At 37.0% G+C, this 11,364-nt stretch overlaps 1 protein-coding gene across 1 annotated transcript; it reads left to right on the forward strand.

The window, feature by feature from the left end:
- The first annotated feature begins 586 nt into the window (after positions 1–586).
- Positions 587–10,415, forward strand: LOC113290118 (DNA damage-binding protein 1-like). The gene is made up of 19 exons (XM_026539655.1): positions 587–786; positions 962–1,010; positions 1,527–1,586; positions 1,695–1,786; positions 2,854–2,905; positions 3,504–3,566; positions 3,661–3,710; positions 4,680–4,755; positions 4,858–5,067; positions 5,170–5,276; positions 5,387–5,495; positions 6,046–6,246; positions 6,491–6,706; positions 7,294–7,404; positions 7,532–7,807; positions 7,938–8,212; positions 8,515–8,866; positions 9,077–9,361; positions 9,516–10,415. Exons 1-19 carry the CDS (start codon positions 683–685, stop codon positions 10,095–10,097), a joined length of 3,270 nt encoding a protein of 1,089 aa, XP_026395440.1. The 5' UTR covers positions 587–682; the 3' UTR covers positions 10,098–10,415.
- The last annotated feature ends 949 nt before the right edge of the window (positions 10,416–11,364 follow it).

The following is an 11,364-nucleotide window of genomic DNA, read 5'->3' on the forward strand; positions in this document are numbered from 1 at the left end:
ATCACTTACAAAGATATGCTCCCTCCGTTTCTGGAAAAGTGTTACTTTCACTTTTTCAATCTGGCCTAATTTTAGACTAAAATGAAAAAGTGAAAGTAACATTTTTCCAGAAACAAAGGTAGTATAGTTCAGATTTAAGTACCCCTTTGATAGTGTTATAGTGATTAACTTCTTCTCTGTTTTTTCATCTTTGAATCTTCAATTTGCAAGCGGATAACTGGATAACGATGGATCTTAAATGTATACTCTAAAACCTAAACTGGGTGTAATAAACTTGTACAATCACAAAATATGTTCTATCATCTAACACTGACTAGATTCTAACATATCATTGATATCGATGTCAATAGGGTCAAGTAGTGATTAACAAAATATGTCAATCCATTCGATGTTGGATCAGATGAGGATGCCAAACTTGGAATCCCCTATGTATCAGATGGATGCGGCTGGGGGCGAATTCAGCTGGGGGCGAATCTCTTTAAGCCCGAGTCTAAGCCCAACATCAAGGAAAATCCAAAGAAAGGATGTTCATAGACAGTTATTAAAGTCTACCATACCACACACTTTTTCTTGTGACGGTGGAATGCTCTAGTGGTAGTAGCGGCAACAAAAGGGAACAACTTGAAACCCACCAAAGAACCTCTCAAGGGTTTCTAGACACAGAGAAGAAGAAGATTCAGAGATGAGTTTATGGAATTACGTAGTAACAGCTCACAAACCTACCAATGTTACTCATTCATGTGTAGGAAATTTCACTTCTCCTCACGAACTTAATCTCATCGTTGCGTATGTTCCCCCTCTCTCTCTCTCACTAAAACCCTTTATTTATTTCTATTGATTGTTTGATTTCTGCAACTATTTAGGGCATTTTTTGTGTTGTTTCTTTGATCGTTTTCATTTTCTTGATTAGGGTTTATTTTATTTTTTAATGGTTACTGATAGTTTTATTTTTTTGTATCAGGAAATGTACTCGTATTGAGATTCATGTCATTAATGCTCAAGGGTTGCAGGTATTGTTTTTTAAGTTTGTATTCCTGGTTTTTAAATCTTGTATCTTTTGTTCATGTAATTTTTTTCCTCCTAAACCCATGTTTTTCCACCCTAGGGTTTGGTTTTGTGTCAATGTGTTAGGTAAAATAATCAAGTATTATTATGTAAAACTTGAAACTTTGAATAATTGAAGAGAATATTTGGGTTTTCGAAGTTTTAAGTATAACATTGTTTACTGAAACTAAGTAAGCTAATGTGATGTGGGTACTGCCAAGTAAAGAGTGATGAAAGAGAGCATTTTGTCTTGATAGACTTACCGTCTGTTTATTATCATAGGTTTTGAGAACGGGCTTTACGATTTATTTTCCTAAATTAGATGCATGTTTCATTGTTGTTACTGTTGGCTATGTTTGTGCGTACATAACCTTTACTAGGTCTTCACTTCTTTTTGTTGATTGGGTGATAAATGGATATTTAATGTCCATTACCATTGTTATGGTTCAAACTTAAGATTAAGAGAGCGCTTTGTCTCGCAGGCTGTACTGGATGTGCCAATATATGGAAGAATTGCAACACTCGAGCTTTTTCGCCCTCATGTGAGTTTCCCCTTTTCAATTTTTCAGAGTCATGTGCTTATTATATGTGTTTCTGTGAGTTTGACGGTTTTATATTTTCGTTTGTTTTCTTTCTTTGCATCTAATCAGGGAGAAGCTCAAGACTTTTTATTTATTGCTACCGAGAGATATAAGTTTTGCGTTTTACAGTGGGATGCAGAGTCATCTGAACTTGTGACCAGGTATATGTTTAAAAGTTCTGAAACTAAGCTCTGTTTCCCCCACCCCCACCCCCACCCTTTTTTTTGCCCCTTTTGTGACAAAAAGTAAGGTGTCCATTTGCAAATATACGATTTAAATAGCAGTTGACGTAAAACATTATTCCCTGAGTCTTGAATAAATCTGATTACTTGAACCCTCAACCATCTCAGTTCTGTGTTAAAGTTTCAACTTAGTAACTTCATTCTTAATGCATTCGTGGTAGATCTTTGTGTTAAAGTATCGATGATACATGTTCGTCATCTGCCTCCTTTTCCTCATCTGAAAGCCAGCCTAGATTCTTGTAGTTGTCTTATTCTTGAATCGCTCTTTCCTTGTTAGCACTATTTTCAGGTCAAGCCACCATTGCATTTAATGTTGATTCTCCTTGCAAGTTGCAAGTTATTTGAAACTTAATCAGATTTTGGTCATCATATATTGTTTTGTTTAATCGTTATCTTCAATGACCTACCATATGCTTGGCAGTAACCTTCGTGGTACACAGTGCACTGCTATTAAGACTTGCGTCCAAGATGTCTTTTCGTTCTGCTTATGTAGTTAGTGACTAATTACTTAGCAGTTGAATTCCACAATGTAAAGGGCCACACTTTTGCACCGATTGCACACTATAATTTTGGATTTCTTTAGGGATCACATGCATCATATACATTCTCTAGGCCAGTAGACCTTCATCATCTCCAGTAACGAAATCTAAAAAGAGCGTTGTTTGATATTCTTCTCGTTAGGTTTTATAGTTCACTTCCCAGTTCTCCCTGAATTTAGGCTGGGTTTAGCAAATTCCATGGGTTGAGATTTTGTTTCTTTGTAACAGTACTTGTTTTGTTGTTTGCTTGCAATTGAAATGCAGGCTGGGTTTAGCAAATCCCATTCATTTCCATTGCTAGAAAATAGTGTCTAATGTTTAAAATAGGACTATGAATTTATTTTAATTTTATTTTGCAAGCATCTAAAGTATCTGGAAGACCGGAACTTGGAAGTAACCACTTACACATACTTAAGCACAAGAAATTGTTTTCTTTTTCATGTGCAGAGCAGCAGGTGATGTCTCGGATCGCATTGGTCGTCCTACCGACAATGGGCAGGTTTGTTTATCTCACAATAGAATCTTGATAGCTCGTTATTTTTGGTTTCCCTCAATTTATTTAGTTATATAATGTAGTCAATAGCTCACAGAACTACGATAGGTCATATAGCTGCTGCTGTTATGTGTTCCGTATCTCAGAAGACAGGCATCCCACTAACACATGTATAACCATGGAAAAGATAATTAGCAAGAAGGGGTTGAGAGAAATGACGCCTAGCTGAATGAGATTTTGTACAATACTATCTCTGATGCCAAATTGTGTCTATGCCAAATGTTATTCGTGCCTAAAGTAACAAAATATCAAATTTATCAAATTATGTCTATGTTAGTTCTCATGTTAAGCGTCCATGTTCATGTTCTTTTATAGTTGGAAACTTTTTCAGAACTTACCTTTCATGCATTTTCAAGCTTATGCAAACCTCTTAAGAGTCCATAGTTACTCTGTACATTTTTTTTTTTGCTGCGTACAGTTTTTTACTTTACTTATGTTGGGATGGTTTCGCTCGTTGTGTAACCTGTATTTGATATCGTGTTGGTTTTAAAGAACAACACGGGTATGATTCACTTTTAATCCCCATCTTTATTTTTGTGTATAGATTGGTATCATAGATCCTGATTGTAGATTAATCGGTCTGCATCTTTATGATGGCTTATTCAAGGTATGTAATCTTTAAATCTCTTCGTATAAGTTTAGCAGCCCTTTTATTTGGCTTGATTTGGTTGTTTTCTTTTTAATTTTCTATGTTAATTCAGGTTATACCCTTCGATAGTAGAGGGCAGCTGAAGGAAGCATTCAACATTAGGTACTATTCTTATTCACTAAATATTAAGCATTTGTCTGGTGTCTTTGATAAAGGTTATGGGTTTTGCGCTACTTTTTAATGGAGCTATACAGCTGGTTGCTATATGCAGTAGATCAGTTTATATTTATAGCTTAGAATGCATGGAATAACTTGTGACAGTTTGCCATTACATTGTATGTGGTAAACTTTCCTCGACAATTGTCTGAGAAGCCAGAAAATCATCTGGCATCTCTTTAACGCTTTGATTGAGAACCAAAGTAACTGCGTTTTGATTTTCCATTAGTTGATTGGTTCTCCAGATCATGACATGTATACTGCACATTTCAAAATTCCTCGTGTGTTGTGTTTTCTCATGATTACATCCCATATCACAGTTGTCCAAGATCTGTGTATTGTTCCCCTTTCCCTTCTTTTCTTTCCATATATAGCAGTGATGTGGCCAATGGTCACATTATGAGGTCTGGCTGCAAATGTAAATTACGTTGGTCAGCTTGGCCACCCCTGCTTAGTTGACTAAATTCACTGTTCCATCAAGCATCGAGGTTTGATTACTATATGAAATAGAATATTTTAAAAAGAAATAAGAAGCAGAAGAAGGATACCTCATACATGATAAAGAAAACAGTATTTTGCTCAAATTTCCCAGGATACCTCATCCATACCGGTCGTAACCATGCAGCATTCCTCTAATCTGTCCAGTTCCCTGTAATGCGCATTCTCAAGAGATGCTGGAACTGGCAGAAAATACTCTGACTAAAAAGGAACCATTCCCTGATAAGTAGAGACTCAGAATTAGTATTGAACACATCTGATTTGTTAGTTTGACATAGTCACAAGAATAAAGTGTTATTACCATTTATAGCTTTTGAATTGATATGTATTACTATTTCCATGTTCTTATTTTCAAGTCACTCTTATTGTAATGGTTCTTAGTTGTCATGAATTAACATGTTTCTCTTCCACTTTCAGGCTTGAGGAGCTTCAAGTTTTGGATATAAAATTCCTCTTCGGGTGTTCAAAACCCACAATTGTTGTTCTTTACCAGGTCTTTGATGTTGCACTTATATTTTGTTCATTATGTTTGCTGTCTCATAAGTTGTTCTAGTCTAGTAAAAACTAAATCCGGTGTGGTTCCTCTGAACTGCAGGACAATAAAGATGCGAGACATGTTAAAACATATGAGGTTGCACTCAAGGAAAAAGACTTCTCGGAGGGTCCATGGTCGCAGAATAATCTTGATAATGGGGCTGGCTTGTTAATTCCCGTCCCTATGCCTCTTGGGGGTGTTATCATTATTGGAGAGGAAACAATTGTTTATTGTAGTGCCGTCGTATTTAAAGCAATCCCGACCAGACCTGTAAGTTACTACAAAGTCCTGCTGATTTGCATCCTAAGCTCTAGCCGGCAGATGGATATTTACAGGCTTGTTTCATTTATTGATTTTAATCCGCTTTTGCAGTCGATTACAAGGGCCTATGGAAGGGTTGATGCAGATGGCTCTCGTTACTTACTCAGTGATCATGCAGGTCTTCTTCACTTACTTGTGATTACCCATGAGAAAGAAAGGTGACTGATCTTTCTAACTTGGACAGTCTTAAATGCAATTATGTTTTGTAAATTACTGTTGAAATGGATTCTTGTTTTTTCTCATCGTAGCATCTGTTTATTTGCTGCAGAGTAACTGGTCTGAAAATTGAGCTCTTGGGTGAGACATCAATTGCATCTACAATATCTTACCTTGACAATGCGATCGTATACGTTGGCTCTAGCTTTGGAGACTCGCAGGTGTGTTCCAGTAATTTTTGCTTCTTTTCCCAAGATAATCGAAAAAGTCACATTGTCAAAATTTGAAACTGATGTTTTTTTCATTTAGACACGCCTTCATTATGTTTTTCATTAACAATCCTTGCAAAACAGGGTTGTTCTTTTTTATTATATGTCAACCCAGTTTCTAGTTCAAATTGCAGGTCTATAACCTCAGATTTACTAAGATATTTAGTTATACACCAAAAAGTATTGGTTAGTCTGCAAAATATTTTAGTCATACACCAAAAATTAATCTTGGTTAGTCTGCAAAAAAATTAGTGACAGGGGAAAAGCTAAGACTCGTACCAAAACATTGATGTCATTATTTCCATGGACTTACTGGTTACCGAAGCAAAACCTGACACCTTTGAAGACACAAATTGAGAAGGCTATGTGTTATCTGTGGCCCGTAGTCCTTTTCCAAACCTTAGGTCACTAAAATCTAAATTTGTTTTGTTTGTACAACTACATTGTGATCGTCTAGTGTATTGTCGGGAATTAATTCGACCTATTTTGCTTTTGATGACAGCTTGTAAAACTGAATCTCCACCCTGATGCAAAAGGCTCATATGTAGAAGTCGTAGAAAGATATGTCAATTTGGGACCTATCGTGGATTTCTGTGTGGTTGACCTAGAGAGGCAGGGCCAAGGTCAGGTCGTAACTTGTTCTGGAGCATACAAAGATGGTTCTCTACGAATAGTTCGAAATGGAATAGGGATCAATGAACAGGTCTGAATTTTTTTCACGTTGTTTACTTTATGTTTTAAAATGTTGTCTCATATGTTACATGATGGATGCATGACATGCTCTATAATGCTCCTGAACCTGGTGGCCCACATTGGGATTGGTCCAATGCTGATGTCATGTGGGGAGGATGATGTCTGTAGCATTGAGATCATCTGCATAGATACGCATCCAATCATTCTGATTGTATCAGAAGAAGTAACTTGTTATGTTTATTTCGTTTTCACAGGCATCAGTAGAACTTCAAGGCATCAAAGGAATGTGGTCTTTAAGAGCATCTACTGACGATCCATATGATACCTTTTTGGTTGTGAGTTTTATCAGTGACACTCGAATATTGGCAATGAATTTGGATGATGAGTTAGAGGAAACAGAGATAGAGGGTTTTGATTCAGAGGTTCAAACTCTGTTCTGTCATGATGCTGTAAACAACCAGCTTGTACAAGTGAGTGTGTTTGAATTTTCATGTTGTTAGATATTTTTACTCTGATTCAAACGTATCTTCTTGTTGAAAGAGTATCCCTTATAAGTAATTGTGTAATTCTATGTACTGAAAAGATTAAGCAGTAGAAAATAAACTGTTCTGTTATATATATGAAGATTTATGATATCTCGAGATACGATACATTTTACAATACTCTAGCATCTTTATGAGAATAAGATTCTCGATATCTTACTCATGTATATCCAATACCGAAATAATGGTTTGTATCATTTTATACATTATTATACCTAGTCTGAGAAACTAGTTGCCAGTATCTATACTGCAACTGATATAGTTCCTAAACTTTGCTGAGCACGGGCTTTTGATGTGATTTTGATAGTTACATCATAATGACTCTTTTGGAACTATTTTGTGTTTCCTTCAATTCTGGCATCTTGTTCTGTGACAAGAGTCGAGATGTTTAAATTTCCTTTTGGTTTGCAAGAATTTTACTTATTGATTATTGGTTAAAGTTGAGCATTAATGTAGGATACCTTTTGTCTAAATTGTTGAGAAGACATTCTGGAACTAATCCCTTGTAATGTCAGGTTACTGCAAGCTCTGTACGGCTTGTCAGCTCTACATCACGTGATCTCCTTGATGAATGGAAAGCTCCAGTGGGATTTTCGGTTAATGTTGCCACAGCAAATTCCAGTCAGGTTCTTTTCAAAACAAAAGTTATACTGAGATTTTATATTTAAAATGTGATTATTGCATTGGGCGGTTCCATATCTTAATTTCACTTGCTATATGTATTAAATTTGCACGCCTTCTGTTTGGTTACAGGTTTTATTGGCGACTGGAGGTGGCCACCTAGTTTACCTAGAAATTGGTGATGGTAAATTGGCTGAAGCCAAATATGCGCAGTTGGAATATGAGGTGTCCTGCCTTGACATAAACCCGATTGGTGAAAACCCTAACTTCAGTCAGCTAGCAGCGGTTGGTATGTGGACAGATATGAGTGTCCGGATATTTTCCCTTCCTGGCCTTGATCTCATAAGAAAGGAGCAACTGGGAGGAGAGATTATTCCTCGCTCTGTTCTTCTGTGCGCCTTTGAAGGGGTATGATTCTCCCCACATTTCCCTTCCGTTGTATTTTATGTTGAATATTTAAATTTCATCTCTTTAATTTGTTATCAATTTTTCTTTTCTTCTTTTTTAACATGCCAATTTATTTTTTTTCTTTTCTCAGGTCTCATACTTGTTATGCGCCCTTGGAGACGGACACCTGTTTAATTTTCTGTTGAACGTGAACACTGGCGAATTAACAGATAGGAAAAAGGTCTCACTTGGAACTCAGCCAATAACGCTACGTACGTTTTCTTCTAAGAACACAACACATGTGTTTGCTGCATCAGATAGACCTACTGTTATATACAGTAGTAACAAAAAGTTACTCTACAGTAATGTGAACTTGAAAGAAGTAAGCTATATGTGTCCATTCAACACTGCTCCTTTCCCAGACAGGTTCGTCGACTTCTACATGATGTCTTTAGTAATATTGATAATAAATAAAAGTCTCTTATTGTAAGTTTTTCGTTTGGTGGATATCCCTTCAAATTCAATTTACTAAACTGACCAAGTACAGATCGAGCCCAAGTTTACACTTGGTTTATGCATGGGCCATGTTCCTGCGGGTCTGGGCAAAACTCCTAACCTTTCTAGCGAGGGCCTGCTTAAAGCTGAATTGCTTGCAATGAAACTAATCACGTTACCCCTATCTTTTCAAATAATCTAATCAATTCTTCTTGTTACCTTTATATCTACAGCCTTGCTATTGCAAAAGAAGGTGAACTTACTATTGGGACTATCGACGATATTCAAAAGCTGCATATACGTACAATTCCTCTGGGAGAGCATGCAAAGCGCATCTGTCATCAAGAGCAATCTCGGACCTTTGCGATCTGCACTATGAAATACTGCCAATCGAGCAATGAAGATTCTGAAATGCACTTTGTTCGATTGTTAGATGATCAAACATTTGACATCATATCTTTTTATCCGCTTGATACGTATGAGTATGGTTGTTCTATCCTCAGCTGTTCGTTTGCAGATGACACTAATTTTTATTACTGCGTGGGAACTGCATATGTTTTGCCCGAGGAAAGTGAGCCAACCAAGGTAACTTTTTTGTCTTAGAGCTTGCAAACATAAATCGGTACTAGTCATAACTGTATGTTTTTTTGGTGTGCCACATTAAGTTTTACCATTCCTTGTGTTTCCTTATTCCTTAACTTTCTCAAAGCCATGGATTTTGTCGCCAGTGATCTTCTCAAGTCGTTCAGTTTTTGTCCTCATTCTCTTATCATCTCCCCTTATTTATAATTGCAGGGTCGGATACTAGTTTTTGTAGTTGAAGATGGGAAACTACAGCTAATCGCAGAGAAGGAAACAAAGGGTTCAGTTTACTCTTTAAATTCATTCAATGGGAAACTTCTTGCTGCTATTAATCAAAAGATTCAACTGTATAAATGGATGCTGCGGGATGATGGCTCCCGTGAGTTGCAGTTGGAATGTGGTCATCATGGACACATTCTCGCGCTCTATGTCCAAACCCGTGGAGATTTCATTGTTGTTGGTGATTTGATGAAATCAATCTCGTTGCTAATATATAAGGTGGTGTACATGCTAGACATTCTAACTTCATTTTTCATTTGTTCTATTAATTTTCTACTGACTGAATTAGTTTAAATTTGTCGATGTCATGTTTAATGCCACTTGCATGCTTTTTCTGCCTTAAGCCGGAAACCTAACTCGAGACTATTTTCAGCATGAAGAAGGAGCTATCGAGGAGCGGGCTCGTGACTACAATGCAAACTGGATGACCGCAGTCGAGATCCTCGATGACGATATCTATCTTGGAGCTGAGAACAATTTCAACTTATTTTCTGTCAGGAAGAATAGTGAGGGTACAACTGATGAAGAACGAGCGAGGCTCGAGTCTGTTGGTGAATACCACCTTGGTGAATCCGTGAACCGGTTCAGACACGGTTCGCTTGTTATGCGTCTCCCTGATTCCGACGTGGGTCAGATTCCTACAGTCATCTTCGGCACTGTCAATGGCGTGATTGGAGTTATTGCATCACTCCCACAGGAGCATTACCTATTTCTAGAAAAGTTACAATCGAACTTGGTCAAGGTCATAAAGGGTGTTGGGGGATTGAACCATGAACAATGGCGATCTTTCAACAATGAAAAGAAGACTGTAGATGCCAAGAACTTCTTGGACGGGGATTTGATTGAATCATTCCTTGATCTAAGCCGGAACCGAATGGAAGAGATCTCAGCAGCCATGAGTGTTTCAGTTGAGGAGCTCTGTAAGAGAGTAGAAGAAATGACAAGGTTGCATTGACATGTGAGTGTCCTGGTATGCTGTCTCCCTCTACCGATTTTCTTCTCCGTGTTTTTGCCTATCTGTATCTTATGAGCTGTTATAAAGACTTCACTGTCTTTCTGTATCCAGTAGGAAACAAATGTTTTTTGTGGAAAATCCTGGGGTTGGAATCTGAACAAATATCTGTATATCTGTTTTAGTTTAGCTTTTCAATTTCAAGTGTAATGAGTTCGCAGTGGATAATGAAATGTTAATTGTCCGCGTTGTTTGAAGTAGTTTGCAAAATGCTGCATCTCTTCGGACTTGCCGAAATTTCAATAATATGTGATTCGCACAGGTCAGTGCTCATCTCTTCAGGCCTGCTGAAACTTCCTACTACAGACCAAAAGGTTAGTTGGTGGTAGGTTTCACTAGTTCGCATCATCAGCAAGCTTGTATATATCGGGGAGAACAGTAGTAGTTGACCTAAAATAGTAACAACCCTATCTTCTTCCTCACTTATTAACGTTTCCCACGGCTTTTAATGATCAACCACTTGTTGATTTTACAACTGGACTGGAGCTTTATTTTACTCTACCACAAAACACAAGAAGAAGGCTATTATTGGGGCGTCACATTTCATTAGAGGGGCGTCACCTAATAGGATAAAAACGGGTCACCCAGAAGTAATATCAAAAACCCTTAGGGGCGTCACCTAATAGGATAAAAACGGGTCAGCCAGAAGTAATATCAAAAACCCTTTATTTCAAATAATTTTGTAATGATCGAATAACCCTTTAGTTAATTTTAATTTTATTTAATTTAATTAGATAATAATTAATTTTTTACGGTTGGAATCGATCCAAACCTGGACGTAAAACCAATTTCTACGGTTGGAATCAATCAAAACCTGGACGTAAAATCAATTTCTACGGTTGGAATTAAAAGGAACCTGGACTTAAAATTGAAATTTAAGGCTAGGTTGACGAAAGGAAAATTTAGTAAACTAAACCTAAACGTAAAATTGAAAATTACGGTTGGAATTCAACTAAACCTAGACGTAAAATTGAAAATTACAGTTGAAATTCAACTAAACCTGGACGTAAAATCACTTCTATGATTGGAATTAAAAGAAAATTGGACGTAAAATCGGATTTTACGGTTGGAATTAAAAGAAACCTGGACGTAAAATGAGCTTCTACGATTGAAAACTAATCCAAACCTGGACGTTAAACTACATGCAAATAAAATTTTACGATTGGAATTAATCCTAACCTGGACGTAAAATCACTTCTACGGTTTTTAA

This window comes from Papaver somniferum, chromosome 6 (genome assembly GCF_003573695.1).
Source record: "Papaver somniferum cultivar HN1 chromosome 6, ASM357369v1, whole genome shotgun sequence".
NCBI lineage: Eukaryota > Viridiplantae > Streptophyta > Magnoliopsida > Ranunculales > Papaveraceae > Papaver > Papaver somniferum.

What these genes read in the sequence shown, in the direction of transcription:
- LOC113290118 (XM_026539655.1), top strand. Translation starts at nt 683, where the DNA reads ATGAGTTTATGGAATTACGTAGTAACAGCTCACAAACCTACCAATGTT. An exon ending in TCGAGCTTTTTCGCCCTCAT is followed by an intron (nt 1,587 to 1,694) that starts GTGAGTTTCCCC and finishes GCATCTAATCAG; the next exon opens with GGAGAAGCTCAAGACTTTTT. An exon ending in CTAGCTTTGGAGACTCGCAG is followed by an intron (nt 5,496 to 6,045) that starts GTGTGTTCCAGT and finishes TTTTGATGACAG; the next exon opens with CTTGTAAAACTGAATCTCCA.